The sequence below is a fragment of the Emys orbicularis genome, chromosome 15, assembly GCF_028017835.1.
Source record: "Emys orbicularis isolate rEmyOrb1 chromosome 15, rEmyOrb1.hap1, whole genome shotgun sequence".
NCBI lineage: Eukaryota > Metazoa > Chordata > Testudines > Emydidae > Emys > Emys orbicularis.
Genome location: NC_088697.1, coordinates 27,981,738 through 28,005,812, shown reverse-complemented (window position 1 = coordinate 28,005,812; position 24,075 = coordinate 27,981,738). Strand labels below are relative to the sequence as shown.

Here is a 24,075-nt window from a genome sequence, read left to right as displayed (position 1 = left end):
GGCAGGCAATTCCATCAAAGCCAACAGGGCTGGACATGCTTACGCCGGCTGTGAGTCTGGCTCATTCCCTTCAATGGGGTCGTGCGCTGAAGCTGCCCTGGCAAAGCTAAACAGAGGTGACTTTGACAGGGCCAGATTCCCCCCTCCCTGACCCCATGGTGACAGGGGTGTAACTCTACTGACTTGAGTGGGGTGACGCCTGATTTGCCCCGACTGGAGGCTCATATCGCAAACAGGACCCCAACATAGGGCTGCCTGCTCGTACAGGGGATACCATCTAGACCTTCAAGGCTGTTGCTCCAGGCCTAAAATTAAAGCAGAGATAAACATGCAAGCTCTGAGCCACAGCAGCTCCCGCACTCAGGCCAACCTCCCCCAGCTGCTCCAGCACTCGCTCTGTGGAGCAGTTCCAGGCCGCCTGCCTTCGCCCTGCTGTTGCAGAAGACAGAGACCTCTTAAGGAAGCACTGATGAAAGGAATCAGAACTTTGCTAGTGCTGGGCTTGGCAGTGCTGGTGGGAGGACAGGCTGGGCCTGGCAACGGCTAGGGAAGCTGAGCTGGGCAGGGAGCGGGAGGGGGAGGGGAGTGCAAGGAGCCCTCTCCGGGTGCAGTGAGCGCTGCAAGGCCTTTGCGCGCGGCACGGAGTGCTTTTGATGGACTGATGCCAGGGAAGCTCCTTTAATGGGCGGGGACTGTACCTGCAGCACAGGGCACACAATACAGGAACCAGAGGCATGCTTAGCGTCCTCCCTGGCCATCTGCTGCACTGATGGATTCGCTCCCTCGACCTGGCAGGATCGCGCTCTCCAGATGGGGGAATTCACGCTGCCTGGCCATCCAGCCCTGGGCTTCCCACCCGTGGGGCCATCAGTGCCACCCTGACCTTGCCCTGCAGCGATCACCCTGTCCCAGATGGCAGGGGGAACTCAGCCTGCGTGGATGTTTGGCTCCCGGCAGCTTGGAACCAGCCCAGGGGAGGGAGAATCGATCGTTCATTCCCATTCATCTCTCGGCTCCACTGACGTAAATCTGGAGTCACTCTATTGGCTCCAGATTTACACTGAGATCAGAATCTGTCCTTTGGCTTCTGCAGCCAGATCTAGCCTCCTTCACATCAGCTTGTTCACTGGTTCCTCGCCAGCACTCTTGCCCACCAGCCGGGCTCCGAATTTAGCCCTCGCCACCAGCTGTGCCAGCCTATAGGTTGCAAAGATGTAGCTTTAGGAATACATCCAAGCTGCCCCGCCTGCCCGCCATATTTCCCCAAGCTGCGCACGCACGCACACACACACACACACAGATTCCACTCACCACCGTGTTTTTATTTTGTTCCAGAGAAACAAAACACTTTATGGCACAAGGCGGGAGCTCCGGCTTCTATCGAGCTCAGTTCCCTGCAGCCCAAGCGGAGAAGCAGCCCCATGTTATGGGCTTTATCCATCATCGCTCAACTGGAAGCCAGGGCCTGGGAAATGAGGGCAGCACTTCCCTGGAGTGGTCGCTACTATGCACAAGAGCAGCAGGCCCCCACCCTCCATCCCTGCCTTCTTTCCAGCTCGCAGCCCAATCTGTGCTCCCTTATCTCCCACTGAACTTGGCTGGCTCTGCTGAACCAGCTGTTAGGAGTCCTGTTATATATGCCGATGCCCCTGTACATCAGCGTATTAGTCTCTGTTGGTGCTGCTGACTTGAATGATTGCAACTGAAGTGATGCTGCTTTGCAGACATCTGCTGCTCCCAGGCGAGGGAAGGTCAGAGGAGAAGAGCTGCCAAACAATGGAATAAAGATACGGGCACCCGACTTGGGGGCTGGCACTGCCCCATGGCCTGCCTGCAGCCCTTGGGCCGCTTGCTGACCTTTTCCTTCCCAGGCACTTTTGCAAGACCACCTCAGGCCAAATCAGTACGGACAGACAGATTTCCCTAGCTGCCCCCAACTTGCCTGGCAGTGATCTGAACCAACAGGACCCTGGCTGGCATTCAGAAGCACACGTCGCTGCTCCTGCCGCTGGGAGGGGAACCTATCCATGCATCAGCAGCAAGGCGAGGGCGAGCGTGTGCCCACATTTGCAGCAGGGACATGATAGTTATTCTTTAACTCTGTCTTGAGCTGGCCTCCGGTGCTGGAGTGCCCCCTTCTCCTGTGCCAGCCCCAGTGGGGTGCCTGTGATGAACACTGGCAGCACAGTGCATGCTGGCCCTTCCCAGCCCCGATCCGGAGGGGTCGCCCTCAGCCTTACATGGGAGCCATCGATCAGAATTTAACTGCCACCGAAGCCCTGATTAGTCTCAAGCCACTAAGATTCCCTGCTCTTAGGTTTGTGGCATTCAGACCCCAGCTGAGCCAGCGGCTCACCCCACTAGGGGCTCAGGGGCTGCCTTCTGGATATTAATGTCTGGTCCCCGAGGAGCAGCCAGGGAAGGGGAGGGTGGGGCAAGACTGAATTTGCTGCGCAAATACTGCTTGGGATTCCTTTGGCTCATCCCTCCCCTAAAGCCTCCCAGATTAACATCCCTCTCCAAATTCCTGCCAGGTCCTTAGAACACCTAAAGGAGAACATCTTTCCAACCACCCACCCCCGAAAGATTCCCCCCTGGGTTCTACTCTGAGCCCCGTGCAGGGTGGAAGGGCTCAGTCCCTGAGCTGTGCACAGGCCATAAAGCTGCAGCTACCAATCATACACGTACCTTCATACTGAGTCCCAGCCCCTGGGTTCAGGGGGCTCCTAGGAATGTGGGATGCCCCGGGCCCAGCAAGCTACGGAGCATGCTAGCGACCAGCGACGGGCCAAGGCGAGTTCTCAGTCTGTGTGAGAGACTGATCCTGCAGGACAAAGTTAATCCCTGGGTTATGTTGACCATCTTGATGAAGTCAACGGGAATGGCCCGTGCTTGTTCAAGGCCCGAGCCCCACATCTATACACCATCACCCAGGACTTCTCAGCCTTTTCCACACTGCAACCCCTCTTCCATATAATCCTCCCGCCCCTGCTGACCCCCCTTCCCATACACAATACGAGAAGGGCAGGGTGGTCACAACCCTCTGACTCGTGTGTGTGACCTCCAGGTTGAGAACCCCTGGGTCAGACTAGATCTGAGGCTAAAGAGAGGCAGCTATCTTGGGGTACGAAGGATTAAGCCCATTGCTTTAAGGGGAACCCCAGCTCTAGGTCAAGCCATCTAGGGAAGAAACGAGACAACCCCCCAGTCAGGCCAGTGCTTTGCAAACTGCATTCCTGGTTCTGATGTAACCTCTCCATAGGCCCTGTTGCACTGAGACCAGACGGGTGCTAGCTGCCAGCATGCATCATTGAAGATGGGGAACGAACCATGTGAGCTGAGCTGTGCGATGCAGACTAACTCTCCCTCCTCCCACACACACCCAACCCAACCCAGCTTGTCTGTAGAACAATTCCATACTGCAGCACGAATCAGCTGAGTTGAGATCTGGATCCGGCTGAGTTCAGATTTGGATCAGGATCCCACTCCCAGTCTCTCTGGGGTGTTGGGACCCCGGGTTTTGGTTCAAGGTCATCTCTCGTTAAACAATGATAGGCAGTCAGAAAAGAAAGCAAATGCTGCCTTCCACCAATGGAGGAAACTGTGCTCGGACTTAGCTGCTGGGAACCAGTAGCCAGAACAGTGTGTTCCTTGTCCCACAGTGGTCAGGGCTTTTGAGCAAAGCTGTTCAGTGCAGTATAGGGAGATCACTATGAGCCAGGCACTACATACTCTAGAGTCAGTTGCAAGCCTCCCATTGGTTTCCCCACATGCTTACTGAGCTCTCTAATAGGGTCCGCTCTATGGGTATCAATGGCAAAACTCCCATTGACTTCAGTGGATGTAAGAACAAATTTGCTTTATTTGATCTATCATCTATTGTATGTCACTGTCTAGCTAAATCTCTCTCTCCAAAGACAGGAGGCTCTGCGTGAGCGAGGAACAAGGGTTCCCTGGCAAGCTGTTTGTAGACAGACAGACAGACAATGGAGGGCAAAGATCAGGTTTTTCCCTACGGAGAGATCAATCAATAGGCCCATAGAGATGTAGCCTCCAGAGTGTTCTCTAGCAAGGCACCCTTTACTGCCTGCAGTGCATTGATCTCTCCACGCTTGTCCTGTGACAGTCATGGGTTCTGGATTGCAAGCCGTCCCTTTTCAAAGCACCGTATCTCACAGAAGAGATCAAGGCAACTGGAAAGGTGCAGCTTCTCCGGATTTTGTTGCACCCGGCCGCGCGTCGCAGCGAGACACCTTCGCGGTCGAAAAGGAAAAGCGCTGCTTCTTTTAAAATTCTTTATTTATAAAAAAGTACATTTCTTTCCACAGCTGAGCCACTATTTTTTTTTTATACAAGTAAAAGGGAGGGTGAAGCAACACCCCCCCAATCAGAACCATGAAAACGTCCCCCCCCAACCAAAAATTATTACAAAGGATGGAAAACAAAACAAAAAATCATAAAAGCAAATTCAGTCCGTTACATTATTATTATTTTTTTTACAAAAGCACTTACAACACAGATTACAAAAAAATGCAAGGTTTGTTTTTTTTTAGGGTTGTTTTTTTTATTCCACAATGATAATTACAGCAAGAAAGAAAAAAAAAAAAAAGTCACTGGAGTTAAGGGACCATGTTTGGAAAGAAAAGAAAGAGCCAGCCAGATCAGATGCAGCAGCTCTCCATGGATGCCCATTTACACCAGCTGAGGATCTGGCCCCTTATAGTCATTACATTTACATTCACCCTTAAGGAGATCACATATGGAATGCCGCGCTGTGCGAAGGTATGGGACAAGCCCCTTCTGTAGGGCTTGACCTTGCAACCTTTGCTCATGGATGGAATTCAACCCCGTGCAGAGGACCAGCCCGAGGCATTTCAGCCCAGATCCTCAGCTCAGTGGCAGTTCGGTGCCTAAACGCCATTGAGGATCTGGACCGTCCCCTCTGACATCCTACTTAAACCCTGTTTTAAGGGCTAACATGGCACCTGGACGGTGCTGGCTCTTCGGCACGGTGGTGAATCTCGGACTGTGCCATCGCCTTCAACGGGGCTCGTTCCGGTGAGTAACGGCTGCAAGGTTGGCCCTTTGTGGAGAGGGGGGCGAGTTCCAGGAATGACGGTCGGAGGCAGGATTTGGATGGGAGCAAGTTGACACAGTCTCATCCTCTCCTCCCCCCCCCCCATGCTCCCCCCCTCCTCCCCTGCCTCTCTCGGTGGAAGGGGGTGCTCTGCAGGGAAGCGCATTCGTACGCAGAGCGAGTCACTCTAATTCGCTACGGATGATGTCGAAACAGAAAAAGAAAGTCACAAACCGGGGGAGGGGTAAAGTGCTATCATAAGCCACGTAGAATACGGAGAGGCTTCAGTGCACACAGTGCTGGCAGCGTTCCCCACAGCGCCTCCTGCTGGGAGAGGCTGGGACTGGGGTAGCCACGAGCGCCGCACATTCAATGTTCCTAGAGCATTCCCCACCGCCCCTCCTGCTGGTCTACTCTTCCAAACACCCACCATTTCTCCAGCATTTCCAACAGCTGTTGGATTGGGGTGGGATTGCATTTCTCTACCGGCCATTGTTTCTAGAGCGTTTCCTATTGCTTGGCCTGGAGAAGCTCGAAGCATCTCTCCAGCCAGCCCTTCCACAACATGCCCTGCACTGCTTCCTGTTGGGAAAAAGAAACTGGGACGGGAAGTGGATCCCAGCCCCCACTTCTTCACAGCAAACTCCAAGCAGCGCTTTGTTTGGGAAGCCCTGCTAGCATGCTACAAACTTGTCCACCTACAAAACTCAATGGAGACCGCCCCCGCTTTCTCTCAGCCCTCCTCCTCCAGCAGACTGACCGGCAAGCTGAGACTGGGAGACTCATTGCATGTGTGTGTGAGAACGAAGGAACCAGTGGTCCCTTCTTCTAATCATGCTCCCGTCTCTATTTGCTGTACTGACTCTCTCTCTCTCCCCCTCAGCGATCTGTGGTGAACAGTCGTTGAGTTTCTTTCAACGATGAGCCAGGAAAGGCTCCTCTGTCCCTGCCGTCTCTGCAATCAATTCAGCTCTAACATTTGGGTTTTTGTTTGTGTTTGTTTGTTTGTTTGTTTTTTCCCAAAGAAAACTTCAGATGGAGTTTTGTGTTTTGTTTTTTTCTGGCTTGAATAAAAATGATTTACAAAAACACAGGAACAAACCACCAAACAATCTTGTAATTAAATCAGGGAAAATAACATCACTGGGGTGAATTGTGATGGATAATCCCAGACATAAGCCCCAGCAGGAAAACAGCTGGGGCGTTTTCATACGAATAATACAGACTCAATTTAGTTTGCAGGAGGTGACACGTCTGCCTGCGTGCAGCTCACTGTGGGAGGGAAAGGGACGCGGGCGTGTAGCTCAGACCAAATTCACCTTCATTTCTCCAACAGGCCATCTCCTGACCTGGAAGCCATATAATGAGGCCTTTCTTTACCAGGAGGGTCACCTTTCCGTCCTGCTGTCCTCACCTTCTCATTGTGATACTGGGTCCCAGGTGCTTTGTCTCTCCCCACTTGTCTCTTTCCTTATGGCAACTGCATGGAGAATAATTCCTGGGCTACCATGTCAGGGCCGGGCTGCTTGTCTGTAACCTCTGTGCCCATATCCTTGCCTGGCACTAACAATCCCTTCTCCCCTTGGACTTTCCAGGGACTACTGCTTACACAGGGCTGGCTAGGGCTGCCCAGATATCTTTAGCAAGCTCTGGGATTTCCCTGTGGGCAGAGACGTGTTCAATATGACATGCAAGGCAAACTCCTGTGCAAGGCCTCCTGCCCCCCTTTGGCCAATGGGCTCCCCCTGAGCAGCAGAAATGCAGTTTCTGAGTCCCTCTGCACTAGTCTGCCCTGGGGGTAAGTCAAAGGGGCTGTGGATGGAAGGGGAAGGAGGAACACACAAGAAAGGAAGCTGTCGGGAAGGGGCAGAGCGGATCTATTTGTCTCCTGCCTCCATGGAAATCTGTGCTCTTTTGCCTGGTTAACAGAGAGGAAGGTTCAAAATGGGACTGTATTGGAGCGTTAAACCCTAGCTCTGCAAACAGCCCCCTAGGAACTCGTTCCCCATGGCCATAAGGGCAGCTAGCCCTGGATCTCCCACTGGAAATTAGACCCCCTCCCTCAGTAATACTCAGCAGTGGAGGCCACCCCAATGTATCTTCCTGGCCTTCTCCAGGGGTAAGAAGCCTGGGTTCTCATCTGGGAAAATCCCTCCTTGGGGTCTGGGAAGCAGCTCAGATAGCCCTCATTAATAAGGGAGGAGGTGCTGCCAGAGATGGACCCATTAGCCACGTGGCCTGCTCCTGCCCCAGGAGCAGAGCCCGTGCCTGGCCACAGAGGACCAGCAGGAGAGGGCCCTTTGGCAGCCATGGGGAGATGGCTGCTCTGAAGAGTCTCCTCGGATTCATAGCATGAGGGCGCCACGTCCCAGGAAGGAGAGAGGCCTTGGCCGGGATCAGCAAAGCTGTCTAGGGGATTTGGACGCTCAGCTCCCATTAAAAGGAACGGGAGTTGGGCAACGGAATCCCACTGGCACTTCAAAAAGCTCACAGACTGATAGACTTTAAGGACCATCGTGATCATCTAGTCTGACTTCCTGCACATGGCAGGTCACAGAACCTCACCCAGCCACTCCTGTAACAGACCCCTAAGCTCTGGTGTGTCTCGTGGGCAGGACCACCTTGCTGAGCTGTGGGGCTCGAGTCGCTGGGGTGGGGATGGAGTACCAGTTCTAAACCATTAGCTCCCATGCAGCCCCGGGACACACAACAAACAGCGTCCTCAGTTTAGCCCCCTACGCATCTCCCCTTCACAACCTTCCTGCCGCGACAGCCACCTTCGACCTAATTAGGGGGGAGAGTGCTCCCCCCAACTCAAGCAGAAGAGTTGGACTCCCAGGGATGGAGATCAACCCCAGAGAGGGAATGGATCTCGTTATTGTATCCCAGCAGCTCTCAGACAAATTGTCAATCCATAATATTTCATGAGGCAACTTATTCCTCGCTATAGATTAACGGCAAATCGTTTAGGCTCGCTAATTAAGGCCCCATGAGGGACTCTTGTCCAATTAACTGACCCCATAAACGGTCACCCTTTCAGTAACGAGAGCCGGAAGCATCCTTCTTCTGAGGAGGAGGGGGACGGAGCTAGGTGCCCTGGGTTTTTCCATGGCCGTAGGGCCCAGGCCTGCCCTTGATGATGCGCTATGGGGACAGGTTAAGTCAGCGGGGTGCCTGGGACCACCTCACACTGTGGAATGAGCAGCTTTGAGGTGTAGCTCCCAAACCGGACGTGCTGATGGCAAGGGGAGGTGGGCCCCGCTTGGTTCACAGGGGAGGAGTGCTGCTAGCCAAGCAGGCAGGGCCCCTGTTGGGGGTGGCATTGCATACATTTCCCCCCATCCTCTTTTCTACCGGCTCTGGTGTAGTCACAGAGACAGCAGGTCTAACACAACCCAATAGCTGGAAGTTGAAGCTGGACAAATTCAGACTGGGCATAAGGCGTAGATATTTAATAGTCAGAATAATTAGCCATGGGAACCATTTACCTAGGGTCACGTTGGAGTCTCCATCACTGGCCATGTTTTTCGAAAAGCTCTGCTCTGGAAAGTCTTTAGGAAGAGGCCTCTGCCCTGTGTTACACGGGAGGTCAGACTAGATGGTCCCAGTGGTCCCAGCTAGTCTTGGAATCTATGACTCACACCCTGCAGGGGGCGTGTGGGTGAATGAGCCATTAACCCCGGGGAGGTGGTGTGGCACTATACTGGTGTTCCCAATGACCATGGTGTCTCCCCTCAGCCCTCGCTCCCCCACGGCCACCCGCCTGTCTATGATCTATCACATTTACGTCCCTATCCTCTCCCTGAGCCAGCCTGCTCTGTCTGCCCAAGGTTGTAACCTTGCTCCTCATTACACTGGATCGCCATGTGTCTGTCTCCCTAGCTGTAAAGCGCCCTTGATTTGCCTGTGGGTGCGAGAGTCTCGCACAAACACACACTCTGGATCATTAACGAGAGGGCAGGATTCCTGTCTAAGTGTGCAAATGGGAGCTCCCTGCATTACACCACACCTCACCTCACCTCCTGCCTGCGAGTGTGCAAATGAGAAACCCTCCTGCATCTGGTCAGTTCACATTTACACGCAAGTCTAAAAAAGGGTGCATGCGCTGTTGTGGTGACTTAATTTGCTTTCACACATGAGCGTGCAAATGGAAGTTTGGGCACATCTCCTCACTTCACATTTGCACGCCACGTGCAAAGGGAACATGCCATCCCATCCCCATGTCATTTGGAAACAGGGGACGTATCACTTTCAAATACAGGCAAACAAACCATTACAAAGAGGAATCAAATCCTGCTGCGCTGGCTCTGGCTCCATGCACCCTACTGAACCTCCTGCCTCCCAGCATTGAGAATCTGTATCCATGTTCCCTCTGGCTATAAACAGAGATCTCCTCAGCAGGACAAGGGACTAACACCAACCTGCTCTAGATAGCCGGGAAAACTGATCAGGAAGGGAAGGAGGGAAAGAAACAGGATGACTGGGGATTCACTGCATCAGAGATTCTGCAAACAGGGTGTATTGCTGATAAGCAACACATGAGAATGAGCTGGGATTACCCTGAGGCAACTCTGCAGGATTCTGCAGTGAGAGAATTTGCCAGACCGTGGATTGGGGGCTCCTGCTGCTTGGGGTTGTTAATCCAGGATATGAGGGCAGCTCAACTGGGCCTGGGGGTTTTGCATGAAGTTCTGGCTCGCTCGTGTGAGCGGGTACATTCAGACGTGGGCCAAATTCACACCTGCAGCTGGAGTTTGGATGTCCCAGAGCTTGGGGTTAGCATGGGCCTGGGATTTTGGCTTGGCCCTTTTTGTAGTCTGATCCCAGTGAGATTTGGCTCCAAAAGCCCATATGTTTGGGAGTGGGAACTTGGCTAGGGCCCATCTCTAATGCATGATGCACCGTAGAGTACGGAACCACCAGACCACCCGAGGTGACAGCAAGGTTGCAGGAGGGTAAGTGTCTGACTGAGATCCAGCAGGAGTATAATGTTACTTCCTCTGCTCTGTCTTTATCCCAGGACTCCATGTGTCCACCACGTGCTGGGAGTCTCATATCATGGTGGTGCACCTTCATCCGATATGTGCTGCTATCCCTAGGCAGGACCCGGTGAGGCCTTGACTCCCTTTGGGCTTGCGGGTTTACAACAGTAATCGGTACCTAATCAGAGGGATGCTGGGGATTTCATTTCCTTCGATGGGGCATTTGCTCAGTAGTACGAAAAAAGAAAACCGAGATCCCCAAATCCCTATGTTGAAGCGAGGGTAGAATTCGGTCTCCCTGGGTATGGATTCACCTGACAGCGATGGACGGGCACCCTAAAGTTTAATGGCTTCTCTGAACCCCTTGAGCTAGATCTCTGGAGAGCATCTCTCCCGAGATCTCCAAGACATCCTGCTTTTGATGGGGAAAGAAGCACCCCAAGAACAGCCACTCTTGGGGTGTTTCCACCAGGAAGCACAGAAACCACCAGGAAAAACCAGAGCAATTACAAACAGAGTTATCTGATTTCCCATCCCTGCAGCAGGAACAAAATCAATCAGTCAAGGGAATGGTCTGGGTCAAGTCCGACTGTACCTGACTCAAGCCAGAAACCGTGGGGCGGGCTTTGGAACAGAGTCTGGCTGAAGCTGGATGTGGGATTTTGGTTTGGATTATGAGAAAGGGTCCGAGTCTCCATTCTGCTGCCCAGTTGTATGGCTATGGCTATGGCATGAAACCCGTGTATGGCACCGGGGGAGAATTAAACCCATTCTAATATACCTCTGAAAACGGTGATCTCTTTTTCATTCATTTAGCCATTTGGTAAAGGAACAGAAAAAACAAACACCTAGCAAATTCTGCCTTGGTGGAAGGTCAGTGTCAGACCGACAGCCCTGGAGACTGAAATCTCAGTTAGCCACAGAACAGCAGGGGTAGCAGCAACCCAAGCTTCCCTCCAACCTCCCCATCACATCTCAAGGGGGGGAGAGGAGATCAGCACACGACTCAATCAGTCCTTGGCCTATCAGCCTCCAAAGAGGCCATTTGATGCAGGCTATCAGTGGCCATAAGGGCAAGGGTCATTACTACGGGAGACGTGGCTGGCAACACTCTCACAAAGGGGAAGGATGTAAACTGATGACCGCGAAGACCTAGCAGTTTAAATACAAAGGGCCTGGCCTGATGCCCATTGAAGTCAACGCATAGGCCCCCATTGGAGCTCCCCTAAAGAAACTGCCCACTGGGCTGGGTGGCACCATGCCAATCGGCAGCAGGTTTGCAGGCAGGGCACAGGGGTGTCTCCTGGAACCCTCCCTGTCACTGTGGCACGGAGGTACATGCAGAGGACACGGCGCGTGTCGGAAACGGGGTGAAATTAACTCCTCCTTGGCTGACACTAAAAACCCCTCACATCTTTAAACAATATGGACACCCCAGCAGGGACCAGCGGCATCACCACGGCCAGGGTCTTTTCCCCCCTTTCTCTTTTCCTTTTCTTTTTGTTGGCTTGTTTTTAAATACTGTAAAAGGATAATAAATGGTAGGAGGGAAACGGCAGCTCCATTTCTCTGTGCCAATAACAGCCCCGTGCGTCTTGGATTTTGCTTAGTTTCCTTTGATTCTTATTTGTTCATTACATGCTTAACACTGAGACTCGCTCGTCACAGGCGCATTGTGGGGAATGGAAACACCCCAAAAAAACAAACAAAAAGAAAAAAAAATTAATCCGATATGGCATCTAGGTCTTCATTGCTTTGTGCTTTTCCCCTCCTTGGTCCTCCTTTTTTTTTTTTTGCCCTCCCATGGACTCCCCTCACCCCCAAATAAGACAACATACAAACAAATTCCAGTGTTTCGGGGGGCATGGAGCGGGAGGGATCTTTGGGGAAGGACGATTCGAGACACTAAGACACAAATGGGGCATATTATACAAGGGTGGGCAGTAGTAGTTAAAGCAAATAGTCACACCGAAGCCACTGATCAATACAAACATCACAGAAGGGGACAAAGTTGGTGGGAGAAATTAAAAAAAACAAACCAACCAACCAAAACAACCTCCCCCCAAAAAAAGATCCATAAGCAAAGCTACCAGCCCCTCCCTCCCCGCCCCCGTCGCCTCCGAATGAGTGGCAGGTGTCTCAAGTCTCTGTTGAGCTCCCTTGGGCCGGGCAGCAGTGGACGTGCATGGATGTGAGCGCGCGCGTGCGATGCGTGTGCGAACGGCCCTCGGCCGGGGTCTGGAGGGCGGGGAGGGGGGAGCGTGAGTGGGGGTCTGGGGAGGGGGCGAGCTACACGTACCACTCTTTTTTGGAAATAAAAGATCCGTCGTTCTGGGAGACCATGTTCTCAGCCAGGTCCAGCTGCTCGGGGTCGTACTGGAAGCCGAGTGTCCTTTCGCTGTAGGGCTCCGGATGGGCTCCAACCTCGTCCACGGTGAAGTAAGGTCGCTTGGAGTCGTCCTCGTACTTGTTGGCGAGGCCCAGCTTGCGCTCGCCTCCGGCGTCCTCCTCTTCGTCCTCGTAGCTGCTGCCCCCGAGCGGGCCCGGCTTCTTCTCGTCGTCCGAGTCGTCGGGGTACTGCAGGTTCTGGGCCATGGGGGGGTGGTGCTGCGGGACGCCGGCCTTGCTGTACCCGTTGCCGTACACGTGTTTCTTGGTGCTGTAGTCGCCCTTGAAGGTGTGACGCCGGCGGCGGAGCAACACAAAGAGCACCACGGCCACCACCAGGACCAGCGAGACTCCGCCCACCACGCCCCCAATCACGGCCGTGGGGATGTTCGGTTGCGCCACTGATTTGCGGTCATCATTTGGAGGCGGGGTGGAGGGGAATTCTGGGTAGGAAAAGACAGATGGAAGGGGGAACAGTGTCAATCCATGTGCAATTGCACCCTCGCTCCGGGCTTGCATTTCAATCGGTTATTGGTTGGAAGATGAGGGTAAGGAACAAGGAAGGGAAAAATCGGGGAAGGGGAGGAGCCTACGTACGGCGGCCGCGACATGGGGTTAGCGCTCGGATTCTAGGTGTTAGTCACAGGTGGACCGCGCACCATTGCAAGCTTTCCAGGTCAAGCCACCACCACCACCAGCAGCATGCAGGAGCCCAGCACGCGACAGACCTCAGCCCCCTTCACCAGCGGCATCTACACCCAGCTTTCCAAAAGCTGGCCCCAGATTCAGGCTGCCTCTGTGCTTCGGTTGTCCACCTGGAGATGCCTCGAGCGTGATTTTTGGGATGGGCTGAGCACCTGCGACTCCTGGTGACAAACTCCAGGTGCTCAGTGCTCCTCAAGAATCAGGCCTGAGGTGTGTCCGGTCGGGCGACTGAAAACAGAGGCAGAGAAACCGGGGAGGCTGCTTTGCAAAAGTGTGGCCATAGAAATTCGCATTGCACTGGAGCAGACCAATGAGCCATCTAACCTGATATCCCTCCTCCCCGCTGTATCAAATGCAGCCCATCCAGCCCTCTGTCTCAGACACCGCTCAACACTGTCTGATGCTTCAGAGGAAGATGGAAAACCCTATGGTGCATCTGTGTAATTCAATGCCATCCAATGGAGTCATCTCCTGCCTGACCCCAGCTGCTGATCGGTTTACACCCTGAAGCATGAGGATAGATAACCTCTATTTTTTTATTCTGGCCGGTACAGTGGCACTGCAGTTGCTAATCCTGTTCACACACAGGTCCTGGCCTAGTTCAAGAAAAAGAAAATCAAAATGAAGTTATTTTCCTTTTCACCGTGTTTATTTTATATATTTTATGTTACCACAGACAGCGGTTTGGGGCCAAGAGAGAGCAGGACTAGCTGCTAGGCCCCTAGGCTCAATAAAAGCCCCTAGCAAAAAGCTAGCCCTCCTCCTCAATGGAATGCCAGTCCCATGGGTACCTGCATGGTAGTGCCATAGTAAAGCTGGGTCTATATCCTTCCTTCCCCAACCACTGTCACTGGGCCAACAGCCATCTGCCTGGAACGTGCCTGTGTCCTCGGCAGAGGCTCTGGAATGCCCTCGGCGTGGGTGGTGCCCTGACGGGGTTAATGCTCCCCTGGAAATCCTAGGCACTTTGCCAAGGGTAGCCCCTAAGGCCCAATCCTGCAAGGGGCTGGTCACGCTCCACCTCTTGTGGAGCCAATGGGAGCTGGAGGTACTTAGCACCATGCAGGATTGGGCCCTCAATGCACACGGGAAGGGGAATGCCGGGCTGGGCCAGCTTTCCCCAACGGTCCCGGCTGCGCCTTGGCAATGATGCTGCCCCGGGGTGGCCTGTCCTCCTGTGGACTCGGTACTGTGTGCCTACTCTTTGCTCCAGGGTTCACAAGAGCGGGAAGGAGGGAGGGTCATCTGATGCCCTTCTATAGAGCCTCCAATCCAAGGAACACGTTAATCAAATGAGCTAATTACTAACAAGACTTCCAAACCTGCTGCTTCGCTGCAGGTCAGTATCATTATCCCCAGCCCCGTCTGAGAGATGGGGAAACTGAGGCACGCAGCGGTGGACTGGACTTGCCCAAGGTCAAACAGCAGGGCAGTAGCAAAGCAGCAAATAGAACCCAGGTGTCCTGACTCCCAGCTCCCTGCTTTACCATCATCTAGTAGTGCCTTCAAAACAACACTACTGTAGGGGCTGCTCCAGACAGAGGAGAGAAAGAGAGAGCGAGAGCGCAGGGGAGCAGCCCCTCTTCTCTCCTGGCGCTGCCAGGCTCAGAACACATCCAGGAATGTCCCATCAGGAAAGGACACGCACACACCAGCCAGCCGTCTGGAAACACGTCAAGATACATTCCTTCCACGCGAACACTCACAACACAGGGCCAGATCTCGCTCTTGGGGAGCTGGGGAAAATCCAGAGCAACTTTACGGACTTCAGTGGCATTGTTCTGGATTTACACCGGCCAAGCCGAGAGCCGAATCCAGCCTCGCTGACCTTCCGAGGAAAGAAGCAAAACATTCTACCACTGTTCCCGCAGCAGAGCATTGCCTTTGCATGCTCCCAAGGCTGCTGGTCCCCCCCGGCACTGCCTCGCACCCCTCCACACTCAGCAGCATTGCCCTTGCTCTCAGGTCTGCTGGCTTCCACGCTCTCTCCTCGCCAGCCTGGCTGACCCCTCCGGTGCTAAGCATCTCCCACTATGAGGCGGCCAGGCCACACGTTGGAGCATCCCCTCTCCCCTCAGGGGGGCCTTGCCTTGCCTCCCCAGCATGGAGTTTTGACTCCACCAGTCCCTGGGGCTGCCCCTCACTGCTGAATAGCTCCACAGCTGCCTTCCCATCTCCTGCTGCATGCAGCTGCCAATCAAACACCAAACTTCCCTCTGGAATAGAAGCCAGGACTACGGGCAGACAGACAACCAGCAGAACGATGGACGATTTCCACCACTGAAAGGTTGCAAAGCAAAAACAGATAAAAGGCAATGCCTCCTCCCCCCCGCCCCTGACACCAATCATGATGGAACTCATGGCCACAAAAGGCCAAGCGCTTAGCAGGATTGCAAAGGAGGATCAGGCATTTATGAGCGATTGTAGGAAACATCAAACAAACTAGAGTTTGGGAAGAGATAGGAATCTTGGTGCTTCAGGGCTTAACCCAACTTCAAGCTCAGAAGGAAACTTTCCCCGGGGGAAGGTTATTCCAGAAGTGTAGCAATTTTCCTCCTCTATAGCAGCTGGTGAGAGGATACTGGGCTGGACGGAGCACCAGTGCAACTGTACCCCATGGGTGCCTAGTCCCCCATTTTAAACCCTCCCCATCCTCTGAGATAGAGGTTTTGTTTGTGCTGTTGAATGAAACATTTAAAAATCTCCATCCTTTCCTCAAAAAATGCTCCTCTTTTGCATTGTCCCGGATCGACAGTGCCGACTCTTTTGCATTAGGAGTGTTATTAGCGGAAGGCAATGAAACTGATCGTAGCAGCGAGAAGTGCCAGCCGGAACGGGACAGGTGCACGCAGCTGGGGGCGATTTGCTCCTTCCAGCGCAAGACAGAGGGAAAACGGACATGCTACGTTAAAAGGCGGCCAGTTTAGAAGCCTCTGTGTGTGTGTGTCCGTCCAGAAAAGCCAGCCAGACGAAACTAAAAACCTCTCTTGTCTCAACTGCAAAAAATGCGACATGATCTATCCCTAATGGAAACTGGATAATGCTAGCTGCTGATGGCTCAGCCTCTCTCTCTCACACGCACGCATGCTCAGCCACCCCCCTTGTGGCCTCTGCCATGGCCCCATCGAGCTGGTGGGGCCAGTCCCTGGGAGTAACCCCAACACTGGCAAATCTTTAGGGGGTACAAAGCTGGTGTGATGCTCTACATCACGCTTTTCTCCCCTCACAGCTTCCGGCACATGGATGCGGCTGGAACGCTGCTGATCTCGGACTATTCTCAGAGGCAGGAATGGCTCCTTAGGGGGCTCCGGCAGCTGAGTATAAGAGAGAGCAGCCTGCCAGTGACTGTTGACCAGACTGGTTGCCAGCCAACGCCAGAACCTGGGGGCTGGATCTTTGCCCCCCCCCCAGTCCTAAACTCAGCTTGGCTGCAGTTCAGAATTGGTGCCTCTCTCTCCTGCTCAGAGATGTCATAAGGTGTTTTCAGGCCCAAGCAGCTGGTGGAAAATGGGAGCTCAATTCTCCCCCTGGAGCTGCCCATGGAAGTCAGCTGGGGACTGGTACCGCACGAGGCGGCGGTGCAATCTCTGGGATTCTACAGATTCCCCCCTCCTCTTGGCTCCAGGGGGTGGGGGGTAAGTCCAAAGGGAGAGGCCGTGGTTCTGTGTCGAGCAGCGAAGGGGAGTTTGGCTCCTGTCTCCTCGCCAACGGTCTTGTTAGCCCCGTGATTCAACGGCAGGAAATGGGATCTTCTCCTTCACCCCCCCACCCTGCAAGATCTCCTGATGTTTGGTTCCTCTTCTCCGGTCCCCAGATGTCACGTTTCTGAGACGTTTCATCAACCTCCCCCCCCACCCTCAACGCTTTGGACGCGAAAACTAACTTGTCAGAGTGTCAGATTTCGCACCTTGCACATGGAGGAAATGATTTCACTCAAACATAAGCCCTGTCCCCTCCCCGAAGCCAGTTCTGAGGCAAAACCAGGCGTGACTGCAAATCAGCAGGGAAAGGGGCTCCTGCACCATGCGCAGCACTGAAATTTCTCCTGCCACTCATCAGCCAGGGAGAGCGGGAGAGACGGGGAGGATACGGAGAAGGGAAGGGGACAGAGAGAGAGAGGAAAGAAGGGGGATTGCGGAATGGCAGCGCGATCAAGAGAAAGAAACCCAGTGACACAGCAGAAAGGGGGTCAGGGCTCACTGGGAAGCCAAGAATGAGGCCGTTCCCAGCACTACCACTGGGTGGCGGGAGAGACCACTTCTGTCCTCCAGAGGATTGGAGGGGAGCAGGGCTAGTGACCTGTTCCCTGCAATCACTGCAGCAGCTATTTGCACCCCTCCCACCATTGTTCCCGGCACAAGACAGAAGTGAATCCACACAGGAGCGACCCAGCAGCCAAGCAGGGCGACTGGGGGTTCCCAGGGACGGCTGCCCCAAACACGGCCTCTTGCACCCCTGAGTGCCTTCGCTCAGCAGAGACCTGCAAACTCACAAACAGCGTTGCCAGCATGCTGGTACCCCACACTCCCCATCACTGCCACTCTCTGGGTGCCCCCCCCCACGTGCCCGGCAGGGAGAGACAAAGGGGAGAGTAATGCTGGCAGGGCCCTGGCCCATCCCCAGCAGATGAAGGACAGACGTGGTGGGGTGAGATGAAAGGCCTGGTCTTTATTTCCACATCAGAGCTGTAATGTGCAGGTGGATCTACAGCACAGAGATCCTTTGGATCACCCATTCCCTGTCAGGGGCTTGGAGCACTTTCCAAAAGGCAGGGAAAGGGGATTATCCCCACTGAAAGACAGACTGGGAAACTGAGGCACGGAGCAGGAACACAGCCAGCTGACAGGCAGAGCCAGGAACAGAACTGTCGAGTGCCGACTCCTAGGCCCTGCTGTGACCCTAGACCTTGCTCCTCGCTGCTTTCCTCCTACCAGTACCTGCCTGGCCATACGGGCTCAGGACTGAAGGGAGGGGGATGGGCAGGGCAGCTTGGCCCCAGACTTCTTTAGACCTACTCCCCACTTGAACTCCCAGCACCAAGCCTCTTCCAACAGCAGCGGGGATAAGGCGTCAAGCAGCCCATCTCAGCTTCCGTCCCTACCCAGAGCAGGGCTCTTTCCTGGGGAGCCGGCTTCTCTCCCTCTCGTCTACAAGAGCCATGCAGCCCAGCCACGCCCCGCTTTATCACCAAGCACTCAGTGCAAACAGTCCCCTGCCCCCTCACCCCACCGGGGCCGCTGCACCTGGCTGCTGTCGGCGTTGCCTGTAATCGCCTGGGAGCTGGGCTCACACAGTGGCTGTTACCTGGGCGTTTCTAGGGCACGCCTGGCAGCGGCTGGGAGAGCGAGGCTGGGAGTTAAGCCCCAGCCTCAGCGTCTCATCTCCTTCCACTGCCCCACCGTTCAACTCTGAAGCTAACTAATGACAGGATGGGCCGGATCCTCTGCTGGCGAAACTTGGCATGGATCCATTGCCGTTGATGGATCTGTTGTGGGTAATGGAGCGATGCTGATTCACACCAGCTGAGGATCTGGCTCTGAGTACTGGCCGTTGAACAATCCTGAGTTTCACGGGCAGGATGAAACGGACCAAATGACAGGCCGGGGAAGTAAAACGACAGCCCTGGGTGCTTGTGGAATCCTGTGGCCTGTCTCTTCCCCCCCGCCCCGGTGCCCGTGAGGGTCCTGGAAACCGACAATCCAACTGCCCAGAGCAGAGCATGCTGGGCCCCATGTGAAAAATCCATTAGGAAGAGTCTGGAGAGAATTAAAGCTACCGTGGAAAGGGGAGCAGCAGAGAAATGGGAGATGGGGGGAGGGATAAGTTGAGCTTTTACTACAGTGTAACACATTCTTCCTCCCCCTTCCTTCCCCCTCCAGCCCCAGTAAAACAGAGAGCGCTGTATGCATAGGACTTAAAGAAGCAACACTATCTCCCCACTGTCCCCCTCCTGTGCTCTGCCAGCTGTTGCATTCAGCCACGGCTTCCTGTCCCCGTGCCAAGAGCCAGGCCTCTTGGGGCAGCAGCTGGGAGCAGAGAGAGAGAGAGAGAGAGAGATGAGGGGTCGCTCTGGGTTTCGCCCTGGAATGAAGCCAAGCCCACAGTTTCCCTTTGATCCCTCCAAAGAAAAGGACAATCCGGCCCCATCTGCAGGGAGCTCTGGCCTCTGGGGCACTTTCTTCCCCTCTTGGAAAGGCTTGGCCGGGTAGCCAGCCTGGAGCACGTTTCCCCAGATCCAGGGTGGGGGGAGCCAGACATCTCATGGTGGGTTTCACCTGTTGCTGACTCACAGCTGGAAAGTGCATGGGAATGAATGGCTCTGAGGGCTGCCACCCTGGGGGAGATCAGGAGTAACCCCATCAAGGCCTTAACAGCATTGCCAGTCCTAGGCCTTCCCATATCAGGAGCGAGGCGCCTGCAAATCAGGATCTTTTTCAAGCCAATCATGAGATTAAAAACAAAACACAACTTTCCGGGCTTTGTTTTTTTCCTCCTCCTGGTCTTTCAGCCTTTAGGATTCACCTTTCCAAGCTTTTCTCTGCAACCACACGGACTAGAAACTTGCTCCATTTTTAAAACAAAAGCCAAGATTCTCAAGCAATCACCTGACTCCAGGTTCTGGGGGTTTAAGAAAAAACCCCCCCACCAGCTAGCATGACAAAGGAGAAGCAGACCCCAAGGGAAGTCTCTGGCCAAGCTGATCCCCGAGAAAACTGATGGAGATAAATCTAGCTACCCCTTCTTCCCCCTGCCTGGCACGTTGCATTGTCATTTAGACTGTGCAAAACGGGATGAAATGAGTTGGTGGAGCACTTCACACCCACTGTGCATTAGCTTTGCACAGGAGGAGTAAATAATGACACAAGATGCCAGGCAAGGGGTTGGAGCTCAGCGAATGTTTTCCTAGCAACTGGCAGGTCTTCAATGTCCTGGTCGTTCTGTTTGGATGAAGTTCAGCTGCTGAGCCTAACAAACCACTGGGGTCTGCAAAACCAGGCTGGGAAACTGGCCGGGTCAATGAAACTCATGAGATTCCTATTACCCCCAGCTCCTGCTGAAGGTTGGGAATACTGCAAGAGCTGGCTGCCTTCTGGGGGTTGGCAGCTTCGAGCGGGACTCCACGAGCGCAGAAACAATCATGCTTTAAAAAGAAAAAAAAAGTTAGACCCAGTGGAAAAAACTGACCTATTTTCATGAAAAAATTTAGTCCAAATTTCCCAAAGTTTTGGCTGGCTGTATTGAAAGTGTGTGTGTGTCAGGGGCGGGCAGAATTATTTTTTATAACAAAAATGTTCTGGTTAGAGTTTGGGTCAGTTTTCCTATGGTTGAGTTGGGTTCTTATTTGCTCCAGGCATGTCCCAAGGAGATATCCCATTTGGCCTGGGATCTGGATTGGGTTTCAGCTGAGGTTTGGGGATTTGAGCTCAGTCAGGTTCAGGGTTGGATAGAGCCCAGATCTGGTGAGCTGTTCCCATAAGATTTCTGTCCCTGAGTGGCAAAAAAACCAAACCAAACCAAAAACCACTCAGATGATATGCCATCTTGGGTGAGAATCCCCTGAGATTTCACTGTGTGCACTGGGAAATTCTGAGCTTAGACCTCAATCTAGGATACCCCCATCGGGGCCGGGTGGCCCGGTGCATTCTAGTCCAGACCCTCTGTAAAGGGCTTTGATTTCAGAAACTCTTATTCTCTCCAGAACACTTGGCCTGCCCCTGCCCATTCACAGTGAAACATCCACCCACATACCCTGTGGCTGCGGACAATAGGATCCCAGCAGAGCAGCACAGAGCTGGGAAGGGAGATGAAGCCAGTCGGGGTAGCTGTCTAGAAAATACAAGGCAGATCCTCAGCCAGTGTAAGTCAGTGAGGACCCAAAGCCTTCAATGCCGCTTTACCCCAGCAAAGGATCTGGCCCCCCCATTTCCATCGTTCCCTGCTCTTCGTGCTGGAGGGGAGTGCAGGGGTGGGAAGGGAAACCACTGGAAGCTAATCCAGAAGTCCAGCAGCTGCTACTGGCATTTCAGAATGTGACGGCTTTTAGGACAGATGCCAAACGTCTCGTAGGTTCTAATCTCTCTGTCAGGTCACCTACTACTTGTCAATCAAAGACTACCCCGCAGCAGGTCTCTGGCAGAGAATCCAGCGGCCAGGTTACACCACCAGGTCCCCCAGTTGCACCTGTTCTGAGCCCCCTTTAACGCACTGCCCTGGGTTCGGAGCCCCAAGGGGTTTGCACGGACCATGCAGCCCACAAAGCTCGGGGTGCACAGCCCCCAAGCGCCTCAGCTTTGCCAAGTCCCACAGGCTGTTTGCAGTGACCTTGCTGGGATGAGATCACGGCGGGTGAGTAAATAACTCTCCAGGCAGCACAGCAAACCAGGGACCCCTCTCCTCTCCGCTTGCTCCCCTCCCGCCCGTCTTGCTGAGCCACGGCCCCTCTCACCGTGGAGGAGAGGCCAGGAGCCAATGGCAGAATGGCACATTTATCAAACGCCATTGGCCGCTTACAAATCGATAGGGGCCCGGGGGACGTCTCAGGGATGCACAGGAGCGCCGATGTACCGGGGGCATGAATCAGGTGGGCACGAACAGCAGGGCAGGGCAGGGTGAGGCGAAATTCAATCAGTGACAGGAGAGAAGAGGAAAAGCCTCACCAGGCTGGGGTAGCCACTGGGAGATGGACTGAGCCCCCCGTAGGCAGGGGTGTGGAGTTAACACCAGGCACCCGAGCTCCACCTTTCTGGAGCACATCCCTTCGTCTGGCGCTCCCAGAGCCCCTCACCGAGGTGCCCAGTTCCTCCCACTCCATGGAGGAGGACGAGGTCGACGTTCTCCAGAGGGGCTGTCGGTTTTGGAGGCCTCTGACTTAAGACACCCGTGGGTTGGGTTTTCTGAGCAACCGCAACCTCCTCTGCAATCAGCGGGATTGGCGGGTGCTCCGCACCGCGGGAAGTCAGGCGTGAGACATCTCAGGCAGACACCCTCCCAAAACAAATAAAAACAAGAGGCCCCAGTTTAGTGGCAGTTTTGGAAGATGTTCAATTTATCGATTTACTGAGGGTCACACAGGGAGGGGGTGGTGGAGCAGGGGACAGCTTCCTTTATCCATCCACCTGCCAGTTTTATCCGGCTGCCCCTCACTGTGGTATCTGAGCGCCTTCCCCAGAAAGTCAAGAGCAATAGCGATGTCCCCATGCTCTCCTGGCTTCTTCCCACCAGGCTCTGAGCTCCAGGGAGGTGCCCTCACATACAGACCCCGAGGGGGGTCTGCTAGGGGAGCCTGTCCCCCCTTCCCATGCCTCTTCCTTCCTGCAGAGAGCAGGGTTGCCCTGCCAGGTCCTCCTGTGGTGGAACAGCTGGACTGACCCAGCACAGGGGATCCTGGGGACAGGTTTTAAATCTGCCCTGGCCATGGCTGATGACCCCTCTGGAGCTTGGCCCCTTCTCTTGCCTTTCCCCCTCTTTCCCTCCGGGTCCCCATCCCTGTCCCGTCTCAGCGTTGCCACCCCGCTCCCTGTCCTCTTTAGCCTTCGCGGGTCATTGCACATGCTGAGTACATGGCCTGGCCTCCGGGATGAACCATGTTTCCTTAGGGCCAGGCACCGCTTCACGAACTCCTCCTTCGGGAGTCACAGCAGCCAGGGCCGGGGCTGGGCGAAGGAGGGATGCTCCGGGGAGAGCGGCATGGGGAGCGCCCCCATGCTGGCCCCGCCGTGCGGGAGAAAGAGACATGGGGAGAGGGCTGCCAGGCTCCTCTAGTGCTCTGCTAATCTCCACTAGCTCTGATTAAGTGTGCCCGGAGCTCACAGGCCTGCGCAGGGTTTGTTTTAATGAGGTCTCTCACCCTGTGCCTGCGCTGAGCGAAGCCAATACACACGGTCTCCAGCCTCCCTGCTTCTCCCCCGCCCAGACCTACACGAAGACCCACTCCTCTCCCGCAGCTGCGTTGCTCCAGCCCCGTGGGGTGCAGAGAACTGCTACACATATCCACATGCTGCCAGACTGCGCAGAGCAACACACCCTGCATGCAGAGGCTGAGCCCAGCTGAGACCTTCTGGACCAAACAAGGAGCCGAGCCCGACTGACGACCGCTTCTCCTTTGAGCATCTGCGAAATGCAGCTGCCAGTAAGCTGGGTTCAGAGAGGATTTTAGGCCTCCTTCTCCAACACACCTCCTCAGGTCCCTCCCTGCCATTTCCACAGGGAGTGTGCACGCCCTCTGCATGAGCGTGCAGGTGGGTGGGCGCAGGGAGTTGTGAATATACACGTCTGCCCTTGCACGTTATAACGTGTGAATGCACTAGGCTGGGGATCCACGTGCACAGGCTGCGTGTGTCTGAAGATGGGCACGCAGAGACGACTGTGTCGACCTGCGCATAGGCATGTTTGTGTGCGTCTGCCTGCAGGGATGTCTGTGCGCGCAGGTTGGTGCATTTGTGTACACATGCCAGTGACGGTGTATGGGCGTGTCCGAGTGTGCGTATGTATGCACAGGGGGGCCAAATGGGTGGGCACGTGTGTGACTGTACATGGATGCTCAATTGTGCCTGGCTGTGTCTGAAGGTACAATCGTACAGAGATGCGTGTGCACAACTGCTCACGAATGTGCAATTGTGCCCGAATCGGCATGTGCCTGACTGTGCACAAACATGCCTTTGAGCCCCGGTGCACGTGAGCGTGTGCATGCATGATGGAGCGTGCTCCCCTGCAGGGAAGCCTGCCTGCCCTAGAGCCCACTTAGTCACGCAGGGACACATGTGCAGACACAGTGAGTCTATAATAAGAGTCCCTTATTATTTCCCACAACCAGCTGTAATAAATAGTTACATGCCTCACTACATGGATTTGCCTCGACCGACAAACGTCCTGCAAGGCAGGAGAAGCTATTACGTGAACAGATTGCAGGGATAAAATATTAAA

The 24,075-nt window shown here is 54.3% G+C and overlaps 1 protein-coding gene across 1 annotated transcript in view; it reads right to left on the bottom strand.

Moving 5' to 3' along the window:
- Positions 1-12,348: 12,348 nt before the first annotated feature.
- Positions 12,349-24,075, bottom strand: part of NECTIN1 (nectin cell adhesion molecule 1) — a 32,524-nt gene continuing 20,797 nt past the window's right edge. The window contains exon 6 of the mRNA XM_065417051.1: positions 12,349-12,890. Coding sequence (XP_065273123.1) covers positions 12,349-12,890 — 542 coding nt within the window. The remainder of the gene's footprint in view (positions 12,891-24,075) is intronic.